At 40.3% G+C, this 23,988-nt stretch overlaps 4 protein-coding genes across 7 annotated transcripts; 2 read left to right on the top strand and 2 right to left on the bottom strand.

The window, feature by feature from the left end:
• Positions 1-5,506, top strand: LOC115727488 (protein CLP1 homolog). Of its 2 annotated transcripts, none has more exons than XM_030657708.2 (11): positions 1-275; positions 589-657; positions 805-897; positions 2,000-2,241; positions 2,789-2,927; positions 3,012-3,068; positions 4,076-4,213; positions 4,590-4,825; positions 5,024-5,068; positions 5,154-5,281; positions 5,326-5,506. In XM_030657708.2, the coding sequence occupies exons 1-10, from the start codon at positions 72-74 to the stop codon at positions 5,239-5,241; spliced, it is 1,311 nt and encodes a 436-aa protein (XP_030513568.1). In that variant the 5' UTR covers positions 1-71; the 3' UTR covers positions 5,242-5,281; positions 5,326-5,506. The 2 variants fall into 2 exon arrangements, with proteins under 2 accessions (XP_030513568.1, XP_030513567.1); XM_030657707.2 differs by having other exon boundaries at positions 5,154-5,285; positions 5,330-5,506.
• A 1,476-nt stretch (positions 5,507-6,982) lies between these two features.
• On the bottom strand, positions 6,983-9,405 carry LOC115727489 (auxin efflux carrier component 8). Of its 2 annotated transcripts, none has more exons than XM_030657710.2 (6): positions 8,545-9,405; positions 8,144-8,321; positions 7,947-8,032; positions 7,701-7,858; positions 7,527-7,608; positions 6,983-7,426 (listed from the first exon to the last, which is right to left on the bottom strand). In XM_030657710.2, the coding sequence occupies exons 1-5, from the start codon at positions 9,050-9,052 to the stop codon at positions 7,534-7,536; spliced, it is 1,005 nt and encodes a 334-aa protein (XP_030513570.1). In that variant the 5' UTR covers positions 9,053-9,405; the 3' UTR covers positions 6,983-7,426; positions 7,527-7,533. The 2 variants fall into 2 exon arrangements, with proteins under 2 accessions (XP_030513570.1, XP_030513569.1); XM_030657709.2 differs by having other exon boundaries at positions 7,527-7,603.
• A 962-nt stretch (positions 9,406-10,367) lies between these two features.
• LOC115727479 (FACT complex subunit SSRP1) lies at positions 10,368-16,013 on the bottom strand. Of its 2 annotated transcripts, none has more exons than XM_048272741.1 (16): positions 15,806-16,013; positions 14,991-15,176; positions 14,796-14,901; positions 13,697-13,833; positions 13,532-13,615; positions 13,335-13,429; positions 13,098-13,206; positions 12,804-12,890; positions 12,628-12,720; positions 12,328-12,525; positions 12,065-12,210; positions 11,842-11,986; positions 11,453-11,554; positions 11,203-11,373; positions 10,863-10,941; positions 10,368-10,766 (listed from the first exon to the last, which is right to left on the bottom strand). In XM_048272741.1, exons 1-16 carry the CDS (start codon positions 15,857-15,859, stop codon positions 10,654-10,656), a joined length of 1,905 nt encoding a protein of 634 aa, XP_048128698.1. In that variant the 5' UTR covers positions 15,860-16,013; the 3' UTR covers positions 10,368-10,653. The 2 variants fall into 2 exon arrangements, with proteins under 2 accessions (XP_048128698.1, XP_048128699.1); XM_048272742.1 differs by lacking the exon at positions 15,806-16,013 and adding an exon at positions 15,306-15,684.
• A 4,755-nt stretch (positions 16,014-20,768) lies between these two features.
• Positions 20,769-23,988, top strand: LOC115731523 (AP2-like ethylene-responsive transcription factor At1g16060). The gene is made up of 8 exons (XM_030662190.2): positions 20,769-21,085; positions 21,169-21,251; positions 21,405-21,413; positions 21,514-21,602; positions 21,692-21,765; positions 21,861-21,911; positions 22,006-22,082; positions 22,254-23,988. Exons 1-8 carry the CDS (start codon positions 20,769-20,771, stop codon positions 22,817-22,819), a joined length of 1,266 nt encoding a protein of 421 aa, XP_030518050.2. The 3' UTR covers positions 22,820-23,988.

Raw genomic sequence — 23,988 nt, 5'->3', positions numbered from 1 at the left:
CTCCGACACAGCGAGCTCCTCTCCGACGTTTCTCGTGCTCAGGCTTGAAGCACCGAAGCCTCCCCAGCGACATGGCGTACGGAGGCGCGCCTGCGGCAGCGGGCTCTGCGTCGGCGATAAAACAGGTGAAGCTGGAGAAGGAAAGCGAGCTGAGGATCGAAGTCGGCCACGAGACGCCGCTCCGCATCCGCCTCGTCTCCGGCACCGCCGAGATCTTCGGCACCGAGATGCCACCGGAAATCTGGCTCTCTTTCCCTCCTCGCCACAAGTTCGCTGTGAGTTGCCGCTGAAGCTTTCGTGGGATTTAATCGCTTCTTGCCAAATTGTTCACTTTCTGATTGGACATCGTTCGCAATAAGCATTGCTTCTAGTGATCAGTGTCTCGGAGATACCGCCGTTGCGAATTTTTCTAGTCAGTTCATTTGACCTGTCGGAGTCGACAGGTTTTTCAAAAGCTCTCTCTTGAAGTGCATGGCTTAATTTTGTATTTTTCTCGATGCAACTTTGATTCATCTATTCAACGTCGAAACCCTAGCTGCTTCTTTGCTGAGTTTGGCTGAGGCATTTCTGCTATAAATCTGTCCTCAGGTTTTCACTTGGTATGGGGCTACTATTGACATGGATGGTGATACTGAAACTGATTATACTGCCGATGAGGTACTTCTTTGTACAGCATTGTTTTTTCCTTTCCCCGAGTTTCGATATGTTCACTAATGCACTTGCTAATGGCTTTGATTTCGTTTAAGATGCCAAAAAATAACTACATTGATTGGTCTTGGTTTGTTTTGCAATCCCTGCTGTTAGACACCGATGGTCAGCTATGTAAATGTGCACGCCATACTTGATGCGCGTAGAAACCGTGCTAAAGCTTCGGCATCAGATTCTGAATCTCCTCAGGTTTGTTATCTATATTGCTGCTGCCAATTGGCGATTGATTAATTACTGATAATTTTAGCTTGAGTGCCATGTTAGTTTGTGATTCCTCTCCCTCTTCTGTCCTTTTCCCTACTTACAGTCTTCATGGTGTTAGTCGGGCTACACATGTCTGCGATTCATTTTGACACACGATACCTTTTGCCTCTTTCATGAAAATTGTATTTTCCCATGTGCATAATCCAGTTAAGTTCCTGTTGTTGACAGTTGATACTACGTCAGTATTGGGTGACAGTTGACACTACGTCATTATTGGGTGACTAACAAATTATTTGGTAGGTAGTCTCTGCATGTGTAAGTAGCATCGGAAATTTAAAGCCTTCTACAAATCGGAACGCACGACTCTTTATATTTGTCTTCATTCTATTAGATTCAGAATTCTCCATTCATATGAGTGGAACAGTAATGGACTCGTATTGTGTCCTTTTAGCATGAAGCGGCGTTAATTTAAGGTTGAATTTTTGGGGATCATGATCTTTGGGCAATTTCGTTTTATGCCGCTGCAATATTTTTGACAATGCAGAGAAGTTGTCAAATGTCCTTAACTTATGCTTTTAAGGATGTATGGTAGATGATATACAATTTGTCACAAGCTATTGGTATTTTAACTTTTTAGTATGCGTATCAAAGAACCTATACAAAACATTTTAGGTTAGATGAAATACTATTTGACACAAACTATTGGGATTTTAACTTTTTAGTTTGCGTATCAAAGAACCTATACGAAACATTTTAGGGTTCAAATTTATTTAACTTTGAATGGCAAGATTACATGCTGCAACCAGATGTGTGGCTATCATAAGGATGTTGTTGCCTATGAAAGGACCTTGTATTTTGACATCTCAATTGGTTTGATAGATATGCTATTCTGTATGGTATGCATGTTAAGCTTACCATAACTTTATATTTAAACCCTACGTTGAAAAGTTTCATGGCCCTTAATTCAGTCATTTTGATCTATGCAACTGCAAATGTTGGGGTTTTGATTTATAGCATGAGTATTTTTGTGTATGGAAAATTAAATTTGTGAACAAGCCGGTTTAGAGTGCTTTTTTGGGTGATGCAGGGTCCTAGAGTCATAGTCGTGGGACCAACAGATTCTGGAAAGAGTACGCTAACAAGGATGCTTCTTAGCTGGGCAGCCAAACAGGGCTGGAAACCTACTTTCGTTGACTTGGATATTGGTCAAGGATCTATTACTATCCCTGGTTGCATTTCAGCTACCCCAATTGAGTTGCCTATTGATCCAGTTGAAGGGGTTCCTCTTGAAATGCCCCTAGTTTACTTCTTCGGGCACGTAACTCCTAGGTAGTAGAGCTTGTTATTTCACTTCGATAGAATAACATGTTACAGTCAACTTGGTTACACTTTTTATTATGTAATCTGAAGCAACTTTCCCGTGGACTTTCAAATGATACTGTTGGATCATACCTGTTTGCTATCTGAGATGGAAGCTGCAATAGCAGATTGGATACATGACTGATAATCTGGAATTTTCCATGACTTGTCTTTGATTGAGTGCAATGGTCTGAATGTTTGGAAGCTTGCGTTCCTTTAAACTCACATGACAGCTAGTGGGATTCTTAGATTTGAAATGTGACGATTGGACAGCATAGTCATGACTCCTGAATGTTGCAAACGCAATGATGATGACTTTTACTGTTTATGGGGATATATATATAAGGCAGAGATGAATTTTTTGTTTGCACTGATATGTTGCTTTAGACTGCTTAATTTTCTCTGTTTATTACTTTGCTATACTGTCACAGACTCATGTTTCATGTTGTGAGGAGGGATCTTATCTTTATTAATGTATCATTTCTTGTGTACTTAATATGAATGTTTTAAATCCCAGCAACAATGTAGAATTGTACAAAGTGCTTGTGAAGGAGCTTGCTCATACTCTTGAGAGACAGTTCTCAGGTAATGCTGAATCTAGAGCTGCAGGCATGGTGATTAATACAATGGGATGGATAGAAGGTGTAGGTTATGAGGCAAGTGATTTACGAGGGCTCAAAGCTGCTTGTGCTGGTTAGAGCCATGTTTTTGTGCTGATACTTTTTCTCCCATTTCTGCAGCTGCTTCAACATGCAATTGATACATTTAAAGCCAATGTAGTGTTGGTTTTGGGTCAGGTTGACAACTATCTTTCTTCTATCCTTAGTTATTTTTCATCTGTCTGCCAATTTTTATGGACATCATGTAGGTGAGAAGCAAACCAGTGGCATCTTCATGTAATTTTTTTACTAGAAATTTAGGATTAAAACTTTGGCTTCACTTTTTATTTACTTATGGCAATTTCTTTGTATTCTGTTTAGCAGTTTATGGACACTGTAAAGTTGACAAAAACTACTTAGCGAAAGAACCTCAGTGGCTTTAGCTTATGCAAGGATTAGCTGCGAATCTTTCTACTTCTAGCTGTGTGCATGATGACCATAATAATGTCATTGTTATGCTGATCATGGTCACGCAATGCATAGATCTTTTTTTTTTTTTTTTGTCTTTTCTGGTCATAATGCATAGATCTTTAAAAAGGATTTCTTTGGAGATTTCACATTGGAGTGGGGGAGGGAAGGGTGAGAGAGAGAGGATGTGGAGCGATGAATAAGTAAGACCCACTGAGTACTCTTGTTAGGGGCTTGGTCTTGTGTTTTGGTTTTATTGTAACAAACGGCATTAGAGAACGGATAAAAGCGGTGTGAAGAACATGTATCAGATGGAGTGTGTTATTGACAGAGTGATGTCTCGGGAGTACGAGTATGGAAGCAAGCTGGTGGGTATGACCTCCCACATCACTGGAGTCGTACATGTGGTATGTCTGCTCTTGCTGCAAGCGTGGCTGGATAAGTGTGATGGATTTGGTGCCCTGAAATTACAAACAGAGAGAATATTCAGCAGTGTATGAGTGAGAGACTTGCCCAAAGGTTACCAATAGATACTCTTTTGGGGATGACCCACATTTTTTTTCAGCTGGTTCATTCCATTTGGTATTTTGTTTTCTTGAAATATTTTTTTCACGTGTCTTAGGTCATCGAATTTCAGAAATTTTGCTCCAAGTGCTCCTTTAGTGTTTATCAATTTGAAAGCAACATTATACAATCATAGTGTAACTCTTGAGACGTTATTTTATATGGCCTTACAGGAGAAACTTTTCAGCATGCTTAAGAAAGATGTACTTAAGATCAACCCTAATGTGGACGTCGTTAAACTTCAAAGGTCGGGCGGCGTTGTATCCAGGAATCCAAAATTTCGTCAGAAGTTTCGGAGCCTTAGGACGAGGGTAAGTAGCAATTTCTCTTGTGCCAAGTTCAATTGCTCTTGTTTTGATGCAGATCTAGCCTATTTACTAGATGTGGATTGGAGATGAAGTGTCATTTCTTGTCTGGTTAGATTTGATGAAATCAAGCTTAAAATAGTTGAGGCATACTTGTGAACTATTGCAAGTTCCTCAGCATGTAGATAGTAGGAGCTTCCTCCAAAAGAAGTGCTCCGTACTCCTGTTATTGGGTCCTTTTTAATGCGAATCCCGTAGCCTTGCTTTTTAATTACTAAATCGTGTTTGATATTATGGTTTGTCCAATGAAAGCATATCATCCTTCTATAGTTCTTTATTATTATTTCCCTACGATGGTGATAGAATTGGTGATAACCTCCAGGAGTATTTCTACGGCCTGACAAATGATCTATCTCCACACGCAAACATTGCAAATTTCAGCGATTTGTTCATCTATCGCATTGGTGGTGGTCCACAAGCTCCGCATTCTGCTTTACCTATTGGAGCAAAGCCTGTTGCTGACCCTCTGAGACTAGCCCCTGTGAATATCAACAGGGATCTACTCCATGTGGTTCTTGCTGTTTCATTTGCCACAGAACCGGATCAGATTGTTTCGAGGTAACTATCCATTGTAACCTTCTTAAGAACGCCGTTGTGTATATTCCGTATATTCTCTGGAGTCTAATGTTATCTTCATTGCGGTGGAGGAACGCCGTTCCCGTGTATTCTGTGGAATCTAATGTTATCTTGATTGTGGTGGAGGGGTTTGGAAGAGGATTCTATGTAAGACTGATTTTTTGACATCTTTTGATGCAGTAATGTTGCTGGATTTATCTATGTGACGGAAGTCGACATACAGAGGTTCAAATCTCTTGTTACTAGTCCAACCCATCCATTTACAAATGTAGTTTCCTCCCTACTAATTTGGACTTGTTCATTGTTGCAGGAAGAAAGTTACGTACCTTGCCCCATCACCAGGAGAACTCCCGGGAAAATTTCTCGTAATGGGAACCTTGACGTGGCTTGAGACGTGAGCATGGGGTACAAGGTTGTAACTATAAACTTGTAGTCGTCCCATAGCACTTTAGCTTAATATAGACTTAGCTCCAAGCTATAATACGTCAATCTCGTTTTTTTGTGAGTATGTGTAGGAATTATAGTTGTAATAATTACGTGTGCAAACATATCAAAGGCTTGGAATTATAGTAGTGTGTGCAAATGTCACAGGCTGATTTTTTCGATCACGAACCGTGCGGCACTTACACCGTGAATCACTCAAATCGGCTAAGCTTGATCTCATTCTTACTCTTATACTCAGGAAGAAAATTCTTAGAGAGAAAGAAAAAGTAGAGGGAAGCTCTAGAATACTTATATTGCTCAAATGAAGTGGATGAAACATATGAGGAGGAGGACTAACCTATTTATATAAGAGTTCCTCTACCTGTAAACATTCATCTTCTACGTGATTTGACGGTAGAGGATGTCAATGCTTGTCTAGTCGAATCGAGGTTGGAGATTCGCTCGGTGGAGGATATGGGTCCTTGTCCATTTATATTGGTTCCATCCAACGGTTTAGAACATTAATCCTTGTCGATCAATCCTGCGGTAGAGATCGAACCCATTTACGATCTAACTGCTTGGATGAGCTCCCTTTAAATCGATGATGTGGCATTTCTTTGGATTGATGACGTGGTGCTCTTTGGTCTGTGACACAAAAACATCATGGCAGGGGGCAAAATAAGTTAATTTTTTTTTTTGGGGTCAAAAAAGTAAGTTAATTTCAGCTGTTAAAAAATACATATATACACATATTTATTTATTTATCTTATTGATAATAAGGGATGGATTTTTTTTTTTTTGGGGGGGGTGGGAAATAAAGGGATGGATACACATGCACGTCTGTGCACAAAAACTGAAGAAAAGGAAATTAGACTTCAATTTCAGGTTAGAAGATGAAGGGCTGGTTATCAAAGTCAAATGGAAATAAGAAAACTTAAATAAAATTTCGTTATTGAAAATACTTTTCGCATTTATTTTTATCCAAAGTTGATATGTATGCAAGATAAATAATTGATTAATTTGAATCGAATGCCTTCTCTCATGACAAGCCATAATTTGTAGTTTTACTATTTGTCTATTCCAATGCCGTCCCTCACGGTAAGTTGGATTTTTGCTCCGCAATTGAAGCGTGTGGCAACATGTAATAGGTAAGGGAAAAGCATAAGTCTATGAAGATTCAACTAATACTTCCTGTTTTCCGACAACAACAAAAAAAAAATTAATACTTCCTGTTTTGGTACAGCAAGAGATTGTTCTGAAAAAAAAAATTCAAATTACTGATGAGAATATGTAGTTCGACGTTTTAGTACTCTCGACGGTCCCGACGATTGTTTGCTCTTTTCGTTTCCGGATTGATGGTGCGCTGGTGGCATTGGGCGAGCCGTCATCATGGCGGTGCAACGATAAAAACTGCTGGCATTGGATTATGATCGGTGACGTGGACGGCCTCCCTGTCCTTGGATCTGGTGCCAATCGACGGTAACGGCTTCGAGTGTTGGGTCTCCATCACCATCACCATCACCATCACCATCACCAGCGCCACGTTGTATCATGGGTATGCGCGAGAGGCTGTTCTATTTGTGAGTTCAGTTTACTTTCGCGAAATAATAATTTTTTCAATTACATCAAAGGTATGTCTCGGTGTGATCGTATTCTCTTTCTTCTACACGCAGTCTGGAAAACATTCAACTATCTTTACATGTAAACTACAGACCTTGATCCATGAGATAACATCAAGAAACAAAGCATGTTTGCTCCACCAGAATTCTAGGATGACAAATCGAGTAGTTCTTTTTATTCCTAGAGATCTCAGTACATGTATCGAGTTCGTGTGCATTTGACAAGTATGAGCCCTTAGAATTGGTGAATCTTTGAACCTGCATTAATCGGATTTACACGAACTCGGTCCATGTAACGAGTTTTCCTTTTGCTTCCTATGTGCATCCTAATCTATGTTATAGCTTAGACAGAAGAGTTTTAAACTGCTAGAATCGTCAATGCTGTTGAATTAGTTTTGAGACTCCCTTCATCTGCATCAGCAAATCTTGCTGCAGAGCTTGCCTTGCTGCAGAACGATAACACTCTGCCAAATTCTACAGAGACAGCAAGAGATAGTAAACCAGTGATATTGGCATGGCAATAAGCATTCCAAAGACCACCCTGTCAAAAGAGAAGGAAAAAAAAAAAATCATTCTCGAGTTATAGCCAAAAAAATGTCTTGAATACATAGGACAAGAAAGATAATCAAATAATCAACTACCCTGTGCTCAAGATTTCTGGATGTACATTGTACTCTTTGGCGAAAACAAAGGGAACAATTCCTTGGGGTAGAGCCGCCTGCACTGCGCGTTCATCGATTAGCCATCTCTTTAATTCGTTCTACGAGGAAACATTCTCCAAAAGATCAATGTGACAAGTACCGATGATAAGTTACCTGCACAATCGCCACTTTCAGTAAGGTTTCCCTGAGTCCGACAGCAAAGGACGAGATGGCCATTAGACCTGGCCCCGCGATAAACTTGGCGGCCATGGCCACCGCAGCCAACCGAGCACCACAAGCGACTATTCGAGCCTGTGATGCCATGAAAAGACCTGTTGAGTGAAGTGATATGCAACAGGAGTCAGAAGAATGTTTTCTTTTAGCAAGCAGAAGCAGTAATTGGGTCTCAAAGTAGTACACCTAAGCTGAACATGGCCATTCCGAGTCCTCCCTGTGAGAGTATTTGTATTGAGCTATTCACAATTGCTGGCAGTTCAACACCCCATCTGGCAGGAACACTCAAGACTGTGAGTGCTAATGATAATTGCCGACAGAAAAAAGAGAAAATGAAAACAATACTCGGCGTTCTTTTGTGAGCAAAGCTTATGCAGGTTCACCTGAAGTGGATGCTTGCCCAAATCACGCCCACTAAAGTGGCATATGTATTGGGGTTCCTCAGGAGATTCTTCCCTACTTTGAGAAAAATGAGCAAAGTCTCATACTTTCTTCCATTTCTCAACTTCAACTCATCTCCTCCATCTTTTGGTTCATCCTCCCCTGTGGTCACCATGACCCCTTTAACCAGAAAAGCAGACTCCTTAATCGTAGCAAACTTGATAAGAAGATATGTCACTCTAAAAAGAAAATGGAATGCTACAGCATGATAAAATAAGAGAAACATAAATTGATTAGGTTAGGCCCGACTTAGCTGTAGCTGACAATCTCAAGCAACCTACTTTTTTATTTTTCTTTTCTAAAATCTAATGGCTTTAAAATAAGTAAATTGTGAATGCTTCACCTGTGGCTTCTGTTGAGGGTGTAACTGAGGCTGCCTTTGTTGCGTTGAGCTCAAACAGGAATAGCAACAGGTTGTACCAAACTATGCTCTGTAAGAAGACTATCTGAGCAAGGAGTGAAGCTGCCTCATCCCCATACATGGCCCTCAAGAGTGGAATCCCCAGGATCAGGGTGTTTGGCAGCGTGGACAGAGAGAGACCGGTTATGATCCACCTCAACCCTCCCCCGGAGCGGAACTTGGTCACCCCTCCCAATATCAAAGTCGCGAGGATCTTCTGCACGAAATCCGCTAGGATGAGCCTAAGGTTCATTTTGTACGGGTTGGTGGATGAGATCACCTGGAATGACAACAGTGGTATGGAAAATTTCGCCACAAACTTATTTATTCCGGCGCATTGGTCCGGCGTAAAGAGCTTCCAAAACCGAATCGATATAAATGCTAGAAACATGGCCACATATAAAGGGACCGTTGCTGTCACAGCATGGTAGACATCGGTCAAGGAAATCATCGTAGCCGGAGCCCAAAGAAGGAATTTTCCGAGAAAAATGATACAAATTGCTGAAAAGCAGAAGGGTTTATGTGCTGTTTTGGTTGGTTTGTGCAAATCTTGAAAGTTGATGCTGGGATGTCTTTATAGAAGCTTCAGTTAAAGCTTGCTGTAAACTGCCTCCCCCTAAAAACCAGAATGACCGTACTTTAGTCAATTTTGGTAAGGGATCAAACAAACCCCAATCCGTTTTTTGAATTTATGATGCTGCACTTTGCCCTTTTAGTACTGTTGGAAGCAGCTTTTTCCTAATGAAGGCGGGTCTATTTGTCATGACTACGTGTAAAATAATGACATTTCTTTCGGTTTGGTTGGTTATTCGTCCTCTAGATGAAGATTTCCACGAGGCTGACACAGCTCTAAACCCTTGACCGGTAGGCTTTAATCTTTCTATAGATTTTAGATCAATCTTTAACTTTCGCATTTTTTACTAAAGTATCTTTATATTCCTCAATTTTATTCAGTAGGGAAAGAACCAGCATTATATTATAGGTCGGGTCGGTACAGAATAAAACCGTCATAGTTATATAGCTAGGCCTTTTAGATATGTTAAACCTTTTTTTCTCTTTTGAACTAAGCAAATGAGCTTAAAGAATGGCAATATGAGATCGCCTTTTTTGAAATATGTGGGGAGTCTTTGGGTACCTAGGTTAGGGGAGGAGGAATAAAGAAGTGAATTGCTAGAGAAGTAATAGAAGTACCCGATAGATACTATAACCACGGTAAGGAAGAATTTTTGCTGAATTTAGTCAAAAGTCGGGGAATAAGTGTGCAGAGGAATTTGCTTTTAAAATGTGACTTCTTCCCATTATGCGGAGACGTGTCTCTTTCGGTCATGGCGCATCCTGTCCTCGCAGGAAAGCGAAAAGCTAACTCTTTGGACGTCAGTCCCGACATTCTGCTTACGGAAGGTCGGAATCGCCACATGCTCGACTTCATGTCCGCAGCGTGTGTGCAAAAAGTGGAGGAGACACTCGTGATCTTGAAGGTCCTATAGCAATTCAGTTGGCGAGTGTATACATGCGCCCACCGTCTGACAATTTGATGCGTAGACCAGGCATGACTTCCTAGGATTTTGTTCTATTTGGGCTGTAACCTAACAAGTTGTTCATTCACCCGAACCTGCGCTGCTGCTGTCACTAGCTGATGTATGCCCGGTACCCGATGTGGGCAGAACCAAGAGATCGCCACAATTAAAGGCAAATAGTCGCAACTCGAAGACGTTCAGACCCATTCGTAAAAACAAAAACAAGGCACACTTCATCGATATACAATGTAGAAAAAGGCTCATCATGCCTGAGAATAAGATTTAATAAATATGCCATATGTGTGGCAACCCTTGAGCACCCATCGATCGTTCCTGAGAATTACTGGCTCCCAATGCCGCATAAACATTACAACAAATGGATCTCATTTTCAGTAGTAATTCACTATAGCAGGCTATGAATGAACGCATCCATCACAACAGCCGGTACAATTTGTTCTTCGCACGAGGCCTACAAGCTACATGTGAAAGACAAGACTAGCGTCGTGAACTCAAGAGTGCGCTTGAGTTTCCCTCATCAGTCTGAATCTACGTTCATTGCTTGAGAAGTACTCTTATAACCGCTTAGCTCGTCTTGGTAACGTTTTTTATCTGCAACGGCTTTTGCCACATATGGCTCTTTCTCCTCCGCTGCAATTTTAAGCGAAGAATAGAATCATTGGCTGTCATCAGATCAAGATCACTGTCGCAACAATCGCAACCTCAAGCAGCAGTAACAACACATACCTGACATGCCCCTCCACTTATCTGCAATTTCTCTCGATACATCCCCAAAGGAAAGCCCAGGATTACTTCTCTTCATTTTCTGCAACATCCACTATCTCTATGAGGAGGTTAAACATTTTCCTAAGCAAAACATGGCAATATAATGAAACAGCCACCAAAGCATCATGATGTCCACCTTGAACACTGTCCCAAATTTGCAAACAGATTCTCACTATTTTTCTAAATGAAATAGGGCAAGCCATTCACCTTAGCGTTCCCTCCTCGTAGACCACAACCAAATAGTCATGCAAACTGTCCCAAAAGTAGTGAATGACAATATAATGTAAGGTATGAAACAAACCTCGCTTTCTGTCTGCAAGAAAAAATTATAGCCAGACATAGCCTTTTTTGGTGCATTGGGATCTTTCTTCTTCTGTTTCTTCTTCTTTGACCCATCTTCATCTCCAGCTTTTGCTTTCTTCTTGCTCGATGATGCTTTGACTTCTTTTCGAGATTCCTTTTTCCCATACTTCTGAAATAAATAATATTTTGTTAGAAATACAACTAGATGATCTCTGTGACTATAACATCTTCCAGACAAAAAGTCTTGCCTCCTTTTCATCTCCACCACTTTCACTAGCATCAGACTCTTCGCCTCCAGAATCATCAGTAGGAGATCCTCCATCATCCTTATCAAGGACAAAATCTTCATCCTGCAGAAAGTACAATATCAACAAATTTTAACATCCAATGTAACATCTAATGGAAACAAAATTTGTAGGAACTTGGACACAACAGAATCACATGAAGATTCACATCCATCAGCATGTGGAAAAAAATTTCAAGAGGCATAGACATTTCCTTAGCATTAAACTGAATCTCAATATAATTTGAGGCAGAAATATGCAGTCAACGTGGAATGCAGGAAACTACGAAATTTCTCCTATGAGATTAACATCCCAATCAGGGTCAAATCCATGCAAAAAAGGAAAAAAACCACCTCTTCATCACTTTCATCTCCACCGGCTTCATTTCTAATGCGCTCAAGATGGGGATCGACAGCATGGTCGTCGTCGTCCTGAAGAACACGTGCTACTCCATCAGTGGCTTGCTCTCCCAAGTTCATGATCTTCAACCCCTTCCCACTGCATGTTGAAGACAATCAAGATACAAACTCATCCAGAAAAGGCTCTATAGAATGAAAAAGACGTTCATATCCACACCTGATGAAGTTGAAAAGGTTATGGTATTCATTCCTCTGGATATTCCGAAAGAGATGTTCTTGTTCAGTTTTCAATCTCACTAAAAGATCAAAATAGTGCATATTCGAGCCCCCAGCAGCGTGCCTCTCAAATTCCACATAGTCAATCTATGAAGAAAGAACAGTGAAAGAAATCAGAAGTGAAGCAGATCCAGAAGAGTAATACTTACACCGATGTTGATTGTGGTACCATGAATTCAATCAAAATAATTCATTGAAGCCCACCTCCTCATGAAGGATCAAGGTAGGAGGCTTGGGTAAAAAGAAGAAGCTTTTCTCAAGTGGGTACAGAACTCCATCTTCAGCTTTTAGTGATGATTTAACCGCATAACCATCTTGAGAACTACGGAACTTTCCTGGTTTCGTGACTTTGGCACCGGATAAACCACGCAAGATGGTGGTGAACACTTCATGAATGAGTCCCTGTGAAACACACCATATACATGAGCAAGAACTGCAAATATAATGACATAAGTTATCAAAAGAATGTCACATAACCTGATCTCCAAAGTAATGAGCCATTACCTTATAAGATGGTTCCAGCTTGTCCTTGTACTTGGTGTTCAACAAATCATCATTCATAGACAATTCACTTTGAACCACGTAGTCAGTTTCAAACTGTGAACATCAGCAAACAACCCACATCATTTGCATGAAAACTAACAAGAAGCAAGCTGCTGATAAATTCGAATATTAAGTACCTGCATCACAATGTGTGGATACAAAGTTTGCCCTTTGCGAATTGGTGGATCAAGAGTGATGACAACAAATGTATGCGGCTGGTTAGACTGCACCAAAAAAGAAAATTCTGTCTGAGTTCCAAGCTATAAATATTACCTCATCAATCCACTGTTTCTTGGACAGGAACATGGTGACCAATCATAAGCATATTATTTTCAAATAAATTAATTACCGTGCAAACATGCAATAAAAAAATTATTTATTACAAGACCATGTAAAAACTGTTGCAAATTCAGCGCATTTTCTCCACATACCTTTGGTAGCAAAAATAAGCGAACGACACTGCTATACTGAATTTTAAAGTCATTTGCCTGTCCTTGAAGTCGCAAGAATGACATATGAAGTTCCACACTGTAGCGACCCCTGTAAGTTTTAAAATCTCCATTAGCCAGATATTTAACCTTGCACTAAAGAAGCCAGCATATGGCATGTATCAGTAACATGTTCAAGAAGAGATTTTAAGATTGTGCAGTTTGAGATGTGCTGTCCACCTTGGAGTAAGAATGGCAATTCCCTCAAATGTAACAACAGCATCTTCACCTCCAGCCCCAACATCTGCCACTGACATGATTCTGTCACGGAAAACCTAACACAACAAGGCAGCAAATCATGATGAAAGTCAACTACTTAATAGCAATGAAGGTAATCAAACTTCATACACTCTCCTATGAATCAGGAATAAACTAACCTGAGCAGGTGGCCGATTTTCATCACCAACGAATTGGGTATTGGAGTTGGGCACGTGAAATGTAATTTCCATCACGGAATCTTTCTGTAGTTTCAAGACACATTGTCTCAGTTAAATAAAACTCAAGCAGGAGCGTAATTCAAATGATAAAATTAATAAGCATACCTCATTAGCCCCAGTTGTATCATCTACATGAAACTCCAAAATGACATCATTCTTTCCTTGAAGTTGTGTTTGCGAGACATCTGCCAGAGACACCTCAAATGCTTGTTTTGAGCCCACGAGATATGTCAGCATATTACCTGCAAATGGCCAGTGAAGCTATATCTGTCTTTCATTGAACAAAGTGGATTTTCTAGTCTTGGATACAGTAGATAAATCAACTTGTGAGGACGCAAAGTAGCATGAAACGTCAAAGGTGCACTTACTACAAGATGACATACCAATGGCCTCAAATGACAGCTGGATTTATAGAAAATCAACCAAAGTATAATTAACTCACACAGCAGTCGCATAGCAGAAATTTATAAACATCGTGATCCGCATACTATGTTAGCTGCATTTCTCTTTATCATTAAGTGCTTTACAAAGCTTTAGCCTTTATTAGAAAGGAAAAAAAAAAAAAAAGAGGTGAAAAGACAGTGTGACAAGAAAAGGAAACCGGAGTTCCTTATCAAATAAAACATTGCCGTCAAAAATGGGAATACGAACAATTTCAATAGTAAGGGTGCTGCCGTGCCACGAGGCATGATGGACGAACGCATGACGGAGCAATGCCGTGTGGAGGTTAGAGGATGCCTATTTGCAAGACAATATCAACAAGATTCTACACTCCTTTATGAATATGTCCCCTCAAAAGAATTCTCAGTGTTGGATAGCATAATTGACACGTTGGAGTCTTGACTATTGATGTTTATCAACAGTATATATAGACCCAGAAGACAATCTTAGAGGTCCTAAGGTAAGCTTAAACAAGAAAACCATAGGACTGTGGATGCCATGTTGTCTATTCCCACATAGAGAAGAAAAACTGACAAAGTTGGACCTTCGCTTAATCAGGTTAATTGTTGAGACATCTCAACATTGCAATTTGACCTACATTAGAGCCTATTTTACAAAAAGAGGAGATGCTGATCTTTGGTAGATGAAAATTTGTCTTCAATAAAAGCAAATCAATAACATATAAATAAAGAATGAAGCCATAGCAATTCTATGAGAACAACATAAACATTTCTGTAAACTGAGGAAAGAAGAGATCACTGACCGCTCAAATCAACTTCTCCCCAATTCCGGCCACTCACAGAAAGCTGTTTCTCCTCTGGGGTTATCCCGCAGGTATTTTGGAAAAAACTGGTCAAACTAGTAACATCCTGCAAAAGGAGTTCTCAATTATGCCCGTTAATTTCCAGGCTTTATAAGCCTACATGAACAATTTCAAAAAGAAAAAACACAATGATACCTGGTCTCGGAATCCAGTGAACTTATAATTTAAACCATCTTTGGTTCGAATACCTAATTGATTTGTCCTCGGCACCTTCATCCAGGTCACCCCCACAATGTCAGATTTATCGACTTCAACTGCTTTGCCGCCTCCTTGTCTCCTCCATGAAATCCCTCCTGAAAAGATCTTTATCTGTCCAGGGTTCTGCAATGCAGATCGAAACCTCAATAAAGGACCTAGGGTTTCACTATTGGACAAAAACTAAAGAAGCAGCATTAGCTCCGCCAAATTAATCCCACTTCTCTTAGAACGAGGCAAAGAAATCAGGATAACCTTCAGAAACGAGGCTACGACGGAATTCAATAACAACCGCAGGGCAAGGGACTGGACTAGGGTTTTTTACACGAGTGAACGGGCCAAAACACGCAAATGAGACACTCCCTACCAAAATCCTCTGAGCCAGCGAAACACCAACAGGGTCAACCAAAACTCAACTCGACCAGACCATCTTAAACAATTGAATCAAAAGAAACTATCAATTAGTGTTTCACTGGCGGCGATGGACAACGGCAACAATCCCCAGAAGTCGTAACCATTCTTTCGTTCCCAGCCGCCAGCCACCAAATGCAGCGGCACAACAACGCTACTCTCCTGAATTCGAACAAGCTAGGGTTTCGAAAAAAATCGCATCACGAACAAACGAAGAGGAACCGCTACACCGAAGCCCAAAAATCGCCGCGCCTTTCCCCCGCCGAGGAGAAGGAGTCGGAGAGGTCTCGAAACGAAGGACGATGAGCGCAAAACAGAAGGAGATTGGGGAGGGGAAAACTTACAGAGCCTCCGCGGCCTCCGAGAGAGATGTTGTTGAAGAGGTGACCGTCCGTCATTGCGTCGCAGTAGCTCGAATCAAAACTCCGATGGGAGAACGAAGTCCGAGAGAGAGAGAGAGAGGCTTTTATACGGCAAAGGAGATGGAGAATGAAAGGGGTGCGTAGTGCGCACTTTATGCAGTGGCGCCAATGTGGGGGAGTATCAACTAAGTAATGGCGGTGCTCTTAATTATTATTAGTGAAAAATTATGAAAGTTCTTTTGGCGACTATTTCTCGAAATTCCCCTAAATCACCAAATCTAAATCTCTGTTCCATCGTTAGAACTCCAGCTTTGATTTTGCAGTTGTAGCTTAAGAGCGAGATCTTACCATACGTAGTCCGAATGATCAATATAATTTTTATGGCTTGATCATTTTGGCTTAATCAATATTTTCCAAAAGTGGGGCTCGTTTTTTTGATTTTCCTTCCGCACTTAAGTTTATTATGTAATATTATTGAGCTCGATAATTTCAACCCATTTACCCTTGAGCTCGTCATCATCACGGGCATGTTCATCGCCTTTTCAAGAGGCATTTTTATTCAGAAAACTTCTATAACCCTAAAAATTTACATTGTAATTAAAAATTTATCGTATACTTCTCACATACAAAAAAGAGCCTAGTTGGGTTCGCTGCAGTCCACGACGTTCTCATTACAACTCTTCTCGCATTTTTTGCAATATTCCTCCACCTCCAATTTTATATGAGGAGTAACTAATTATTTCCATTTGACCTTTCTTTTATTGAGAACGTTTCATTTATTTATTTGTTTCATCATATTCCTTTTCTTAAAATATCTTATTTAGTTTAAATGGCCATGTTTAAAAAAATTATTAACTAAAGTTAGTGATGATTTTTTTTCCGTTATTAATATTTTAGTTACTTTAGTTTTCTCTCATTTTCAATGTTTTTCCATTGTTTACAGCAATTAAATATGACTATGGTTAAAATTTCTCTCTTTCACCCTTTAAGTCGTGCCTTGCACATGCTAAAAAAACGAAGAGTTAGTGGTTATAAATTAATGAAAGTTCATGATATATTGGGTAAATGTTAGAAGCTCGAGAGCAAGCATGTCCTACTCCATTTAAGAGATTTTATGTAGTTTTCCTCTTTACTAAACTTGGGAAAAATTTCAAATAAAAGCTTTAAATGCTTTTATGTTCTCAAATAAGAGTCTGAAATAGGTCTTTTTCACATAAAGACCCGAGCAACCATGATTGTTTTAAATAAGGGTTTAATATCGTTAGTCGGCCAAATATTCTAGCCAATCAAGGGTATTTTCTTTCAAAGATAATTTCAACTTAAAATTTAGTTAAATTAAATTAAAAAATTTAAAAAAAAAAACTATTCTTTTTTTAAAAAGAAAGAAAGAACAATACAAGCTAGGGCACGCTAGGCCGTAGCCGCCACCCCATCGCCCGTGGGTCTAAGGCCGGTAAACTCTCGGCCAAATCTGGGAGAGGGTGGTTGCGGCCCTCTCCCGGTTTTGGCGAGGGCCAGCAGGCCCTCATCGAGGCTTTGGCGACCCTAGAGACCATCGTCATCTCCCCATAGATGGGGCAGCAATCATATGAGGGGTGGGCCTAGTTTTTTTTTAATCTTTTGTGTGTTTTTGTTTTTTATAGTTAAAAACAGAAAAAGGAAAAAAAAAAAAAAAAATTAAATATATGAAAATGTCATTGACCAGCCGATGATGTCAAGTCATTTTTTTAGACTAAAATGGCCACTTCATGCCTTTATTTAAAATAAAATCCATTTCGAGCCTTTATTTCAATAAAATCCAAGTTTTTTTTTATGGTCGAAAAAAATCCAAGTTAGCTGGCGGAATTCTGCTTCTCAGCAAGTTGCCATTGGGCTCCAGCCTGTTTTAAATGGGCTTGAAGCCTTTCTAGACGAACACTTTTACATTGAAGTTTGAACGTTGATTTACCAAAACATCTGAGGATGATAATGACATCAAATGGAAATATTTGTAAAATTTATGTCGTATTCACAATAAAAGGGACTTAAAGTTAAAAATCAAATCAAACACTCACTTCGTAACCAGGGACGATTCCTTCAAGGCATTGTCATTACAAAGTACCTTGAAATTATTGCAACTTGAGATTGATTCCGCTTGTTTCCAAACGAAGTGGGCTGCGAAACTATACGCTATCTGGCCCACTTATTTAACCGCCATAAGGTCGGCGCAAGCTTCGATCCTTTATTATAACTCATTTAAGCTCCCACTTTTAACCATTCCTGCTATATATTTTTTTGTTTTCCTACTAGAAATGAAATAACAAGAAAGTCTTATGGAAGTCAAGTTTTCTGCTTTCTATTAAGCCTTTTAAGGACATGTCCAGGTCCAAAACACTCAGTATCATGGAGTTTAGAATAGACCCACAGCTGTTAAATTGGTTTGCATTATAAAGTCAGTAGAAAGTGTTGTCACATCAAGTTGCTCAATAAGATTAGAAACTATGATTGATCTTAGGTGTTCATGAAATCCAAGGCCTCGTTTGGTAGTTAGATTACCGAAATTGAAATGAGAATCCCAAAAAACAATGACTAATTGGATGTTATATAATGTAACTAGTGAGCAAGCTAATCAACAGTTTAAAACTTCCAAATAAAAGTAAAAGGACAATATAAAAGAGGGAGGAGAGAGAGATCTCATCCCCAAAATGCTTCATTACATAATTGTCCGAGACCATTCTTATGATGATTGAAAAATAATTTTCTGAAAATGATCACCTATAACTTAAAATAATTAGTGAATGAAAAATATTCTCATTATCATTATGTCTGAATATTTTCGTGCATTGATGAAAACATTTTCCGATGATTCACTTTTGTAAGCGATACATGCGATTGTTATTAAAAAAATATTTTCAAATTGTGTGCTTTTTCGCGAAATAAATGCAGCCTTGCATCCTTACGTTCCCTTTCACAGCTAACGTGGTCTTCACTCCATTGATTATTGATGGTGCCTTTTGGTGACATTGATGCAGCCTTCAAATCATTTGCCGCTCCCTTCTAATTTGACTCGTTAGGTCAAACCTAGTTGGCCGTCTTTCCACTGGGAGCCCGTCGTGAAATTGGATTCCCTCAGGGAAGGAAAACCTTACCGCTAGTAGGATTTTCGTGCTCGGATGGGCGGTTCATCTCGAAATCGGATCTTGCGAACACCGAAAGTTCCTCGAAGTCAAATTCTCATTTCGTAAAGAAGTCAGTACAGTATGGAGGTGAACCGAACGAGAGTCGTTCTAGGCTCACGTTGATCTCTTTCTGGACTCCTTCATGGAGCTCCAGAGTGGTGGATGAACATCCGCAGGCAAAATATGAACCAATCTTAAGGATAGTGTCACTGGGGCCTTAGATGAAACTGCCGTTCGGCTATGAAATAATAATACTGAAGACAACCTCGACCATGGCCGTGTCCCCTGACGACTCGAACTAAGGCCCGAGGCTTTCACATTCGACCAACGACATAGGTGATGAACAACAATGCAGCATACGGAACCAATATTAGTGCAGTAAAGTTGCCATTTCCTAAACTGGCCTGCTCATGACAGCGTCATGCTGTTATTCAATGGCCTTCTAATAGTTCTCATAGTCTCTGCAGATGATTTTTCCTGGGACTGGGGTCATCATAATAATCTCTCTCTCTCTCTCTCTCTCTCTCTCGCTGGAGATTGTCATTGCTTTTCTTTGCAAAGTACCAAGAGCATATTTCAGGAATATGGGTCGATGGAAACAAGAGCGAAGATGGCGGGATGATTCATGGTGAAATCATCAGTTGCTTAACTTGGGGACTTAGGAGACGTCGCCAATAACTTTTAGAGCTTCCTGGAGACAAGAACACTCTTTCCTCAATTTGGGCACCAGACGACAAGGATCTTTTTGAAACCTCGCAAACATCGAACCCAAACGGAATGTGAGAACTAACCCATTATTCCTAGACGATGAGTCCAATGAAAGAACCAGGAAACTGTTAGGACTTCACACTGTTGCTTGGAAAACTCATGGCATATGTCACGAGCCATCCTGAACCTCGTCAAGCAGAACAAACTGCGATAAAAAAACATTTTGGGGGAGTCTTCTCATCCATAAAGAGCCAAAAGAAGTTTTTTTTTTTTTCGGGTGGGACAGCGTCGCTTTCAATTGAACATTCTAGTATTCGACGTCTTGTTCCAAAGTCCATAGTTCCTTTGCTTTTGTAGGCTTCCCTCTCTGTTCCTGTTCATATCCTTTGGAACTTGATACCTTATTATGGGCAAAAACTACGAGAATACTAATTGGTTGACTCACCTAGGTGATTTGTGCACCTATATGTTGCTCTTGGGTGCCCATGAAAACGGCACAGCAGAATTCAGATTTGACAGTCATTCGGTTTGCCAATCCTGGTTTAAATTGCTAGAACACAATTCCAGACGAGAATACTTAACAATACCGTGTCAAATAAAAAGAAATCGAATAGGCACCGCAAGTGCATCCAATGTATTTGCACTGGATATGGAGAATTATATTTATGAACCAACCTAATACACGAGTCCAGGTCCGACAGTTGCGCATGTATCCGATGCATACGATCCTGATTTTTCCATAAAAGCATGTAACAGTCCATGCTGGAACTTGCAAAAAGCAACAAGCTGACAAAAATCTGCAATATACACTGCAGTTAAAAGGACTTTGCATAACAATATTGGTTAACATGGCATGGTTCTTGGGCAACCAATCTGCAGCATAAAGCCAGGCACAAAACAACGACGCCTAGGTTCTTAGGTCTTTGTACTCTCAGACCGGGCATCGACACTAAATCTTGTCCCACATAACTTCGTAATCATCTTTGGACTTGTTTTCTACTTGAAAAACAGTGGAAACACCACAGACAAATAGTAATAACACCCAAAAAACCGCTGCATATATAAGTTTCCATGACCACATGGACTCCTTCAGGTCAAGCAGCCAAGGAAAAGTTCAAAAGCAACTGCAACAAGGAAAGAATCACAGAGGAACAGGAGAAACAATGGAAATGCTGACCACAGTAAAGAATGAAGAGTACACAGGAAGGCGCCGCATGTACACGGATGATGGCGTTCCACCCGTTGTCAAGTGCATCAAGAGGCGTCGCAGAGACCCATCCTTGGTCAGCCTCGTCCGTGATGTCAGCCGAAACCGACCACAGCAAGTAGGCGATCAAGTTTCTGTTGCTGCTGCTACAACACCAAAGAGAAGTTCAAGATTTCGCGGTGTTAGCAGGTTTGAATTTGCAATTTCTTTTCCCTGATGGACAGATTGCGTAAATAGCTAAGTTGAGTGGAAAATGCAAATACAAATGACAGGCACAGATGGACTGGTCGGTATGAAGCCCACCTGTGGGACAAGCTCTCTTGGAATGTAACGCAAAAGAAGAAAGGGAAGCAAGGTACGTCTAATCTCTCCCTTTTACTTTTTCCTCCTTTCTCGTATTCAATTAATCGTCTTGATGCTTATTTTTTTCTCAAACCAATAATGTGTTCTTGTTTTATTGAATTTGCATGGCTGTTGGATTCCTCTGCAATCTGTTGGGGTTGAACAGTTTATCTAGGTGAGTACAAGCTATCTCGAAAGAAACTATTCTATTCCACTGCGGTTCTTCTAAGGTGACAGAAAGAGACTGATTTTCCTCTCTCTTATCAATTTCTCAGGAGCTTATGATGAAGAAGAAGCAGCAGCAAGAGCATATGATATGGCTGCACTCAAGTATTGGGGAACATCGACCTTCACCAATTTTCCGGTATGTGACATGCTTCTGTTTCAGCTCAAGATGTTAAATTCTTTTTTCAGAAAGATGCATATCAGCTAACATGGAGATACCTTTGGCAGATATCAGATTATGACAAAGAGATCGAGATTATGCAGAATGTAACAAAAGAGGAATACTTAGCCTCTTTAAGAAGGTAAGTGTCCAAACATGTTTGGGTTATACATGAAGGACGTTATCATGTTGCATTCTTTGCCTAGTTGACATCATGTTGATTTTCTTTTTCGGCAGAAAGAGCAGTGGCTTCTCAAGAGGCGTATCCAAGTATAGAGGAGTTGCCAGGTAAATTCTAAACAACGACAAAGAAATCGTTTTGAAGAGATAATAGCATTGGAAATGGATTTGCTAAAGCTATAAATGACAATAAAATGTGCAGACATCATCACAATGGTAGATGGGAAGCAAGAATTGGGAGAGTCTTCGGAAACAAGTACCTGTACCTCGGCACTTACAGTAAGTTAAACTTCAACCAATCTTATTCCTTGCTTAGGATAGAGAAAAAGAAAAATGAAATTTCCTTCAGTTGGACCTTTCTTCAGATAGTACCTAAAATCGCACTGTCGTGGAGGACGGCATGTAAACACAAACTTGAACTTTCTCTCAAGTGTATTATTAATATTGAAGGTACTCAAGAGGAAGCAGCCCGTGCCTACGACATCGCTGCAATTGAATATAGAGGGATCAATGCTGTGACCAACTTTGACTTGAGTACTTACATCAGATGGTTGGAGCCTGGAACAAATGGTTCATCACTCATCTTACCTGAACGACAGATGTTCACAGATTCTCCAATGGCACTATCAGCAACCAACTGCATCCCTAAAGAGGAGACTAAGTCCTCATTCTTCCTGGCTAGTCCTTTCACAGAAGACTATGTAATGAATATCACTCAAAAGCAAGATAGATTTGAAAGGAAAGTACCTGTTAGCTCGTGCAGTAAGTCTTCTTCTGCCCCCACAGCGCTTGGCCTACTCCTCAGGTCTTCAGTGTTTAGAGAATTGGTCGAGAAGAATACAGCCATCTCTGAGGATGACACAGATGGGGAAGAGGCAAAAACCCAACCTCCGCAGGGAAGTGACGATGAATTCACGGGGATCTTCTGCAATGGAATGGGGGACTTCCCTTTCATCTGCTCTTCAAACAGGGATGATGTACAGTTACAAGAAAGAAAGCTTCAGTTCATTCTGTGAACCTCTCAGTAACCCATCAAAAGGATGAGTGTTGATAGACAGCCAACAAGTTAGCAGATGCATTCTAGTTTTTGGCTTTGGATGTAATGTAAATAAGTTTCTCACAAGATGGGTTGTTAGGAATTTCCAGTCAATACTGAATAACAGCTTCCCATTTCTCTGGACGCTAGTGGTCCCTAGAAATGGAGTCACGATCCATCCTACATTAACCAGAAACATAGGGTATAGCCATCTAATTTGCCAGAAACATGTACTGTACATACGAATTGAAATGTAAACCATATGTGCAAAACCGAATTCTCATGGCACATGGTGTCCTATGCTCCAAGAGAAGGAGACGAGGTTTGATTGCAGATCTTGGTGAAGTTGTTTGGCTATTGAAGATGTCAAATATTCCCATGGGCATAGAAGCAAAGATAATGACGTCATCAGGCATGGTGAGGAAATACCGGATTCACAATGTTATTTTTCTCTATTTTCGTAGAAAAAATCATAGCCACTGCATCTACCAAAGATCCATTATGTAAAACTGTCAGGGATACACCGGTCATGATATGAACGAAGCAAAAAGATGTGCAACTGAATACACAAGAATGCAGAAAGAGATGCATAACAGTTCGCTAAAATTTCATGGCCATGGGAGCATTCCACATATGGATTTCTATATGCATGTCTACAGCATCCCCGCTTCAGACATCATCAGAAGAAGAATAAGAATTTGGTGGCCAATATTTCGATGCGCGCTCATCCTCACATTGTAAAACTGGGTGGTTTGCAGATGTGAAGTCCCTGAAGCGCACAAGTCCACATTGAAGGCCAGAGGCAGCAGTAATCTACAGCAATGGCCGAGCATCCAAAGGTGCAACCCACTTCTTCCGGGCTACAACAAATCAATGAGTTCGCTAGATCACCAGTGCCAGCTTCCCAAACATTAACATAATCATCTTATGGGCTCCCTGCAACAACTTTGTATGAATCCATATGCAAATGCGCCAAAGGACCTGAATGCCCATCCAACTCAGTTATTGGCACCGATCTACTTTGGCCCCGGTTCTTTCTGACATCCCGAAGCAACACCTTGCAACATCACAAACATCTTGCCCTCGGAGCACTCGAATAATCATGTTGGAAGCAAACTTTAAACAGAAAAATTTTCCACAGAAGGGGTG

The sequence above is a fragment of the Rhodamnia argentea genome, chromosome 11 (assembly GCF_020921035.1).
Source record: "Rhodamnia argentea isolate NSW1041297 chromosome 11, ASM2092103v1, whole genome shotgun sequence".
Taxonomy (NCBI): Eukaryota; Viridiplantae; Streptophyta; class Magnoliopsida; order Myrtales; family Myrtaceae; genus Rhodamnia; species Rhodamnia argentea.
The sequence above is the reverse complement of the archived record's forward strand: the minus strand, read 5'-3'. Positions and strand labels throughout refer to the sequence as shown.

What these genes read in the sequence shown, in the direction of transcription:
- LOC115727488 (XM_030657708.2), top strand. Translation starts at nt 72, where the DNA reads ATGGCGTACGGAGGCGCGCCTGCGGCAGCGGGCTCTGCGTCGGCGATA. An exon ending in CTCCTCGCCACAAGTTCGCT is followed by an intron (nt 276 to 588) that starts GTGAGTTGCCGC and finishes ATCTGTCCTCAG; the next exon opens with GTTTTCACTTGGTATGGGGC. An exon ending in CCGGATCAGATTGTTTCGAG is followed by an intron (nt 4,826 to 5,023) that starts GTAACTATCCAT and finishes CTTTTGATGCAG; the next exon opens with TAATGTTGCTGGATTTATCT.
- LOC115727489 (XM_030657709.2), bottom strand. Translation starts at nt 9,052, where the DNA reads ATGATTTCCTTGACCGATGTCTACCATGCTGTGACAGCAACGGTCCCT. An exon ending in TGGGCAAGCATCCACTTCAG is followed by an intron (nt 8,033 to 8,143) that starts GTGAACCTGCAT and finishes TGTTCCTGCCAG; the next exon opens with ATGGGGTGTTGAACTGCCAG. An exon ending in AATGGCCATGTTCAGCTTAG is followed by an intron (nt 7,859 to 7,946) that starts GTGTACTACTTT and finishes TTCACTCAACAG; the next exon opens with GTCTTTTCATGGCATCACAG.
- LOC115727479 (XM_048272741.1), bottom strand. Translation starts at nt 15,859, where the DNA reads ATGACGGACGGTCACCTCTTCAACAACATCTCTCTCGGAGGCCGCGGA. An exon ending in TCACTGGATTCCGAGACCAG is followed by an intron (nt 14,902 to 14,990) that starts GTATCATTGTGT and finishes CTCCTTTTGCAG; the next exon opens with GATGTTACTAGTTTGACCAG. An exon ending in ATCCACACATTGTGATGCAG is followed by an intron (nt 12,721 to 12,803) that starts GTACTTAATATT and finishes TGATGTTCACAG; the next exon opens with TTTGAAACTGACTACGTGGT.
- LOC115731523 (XM_030662190.2), top strand. Translation starts at nt 20,769, where the DNA reads ATGGACTCCTTCAGGTCAAGCAGCCAAGGAAAAGTTCAAAAGCAACTG. An exon ending in TACTTAGCCTCTTTAAGAAG is followed by an intron (nt 21,766 to 21,860) that starts GTAAGTGTCCAA and finishes CTTTTTCGGCAG; the next exon opens with AAAGAGCAGTGGCTTCTCAA. An exon ending in AAGTATAGAGGAGTTGCCAG is followed by an intron (nt 21,912 to 22,005) that starts GTAAATTCTAAA and finishes TAAAATGTGCAG; the next exon opens with ACATCATCACAATGGTAGAT.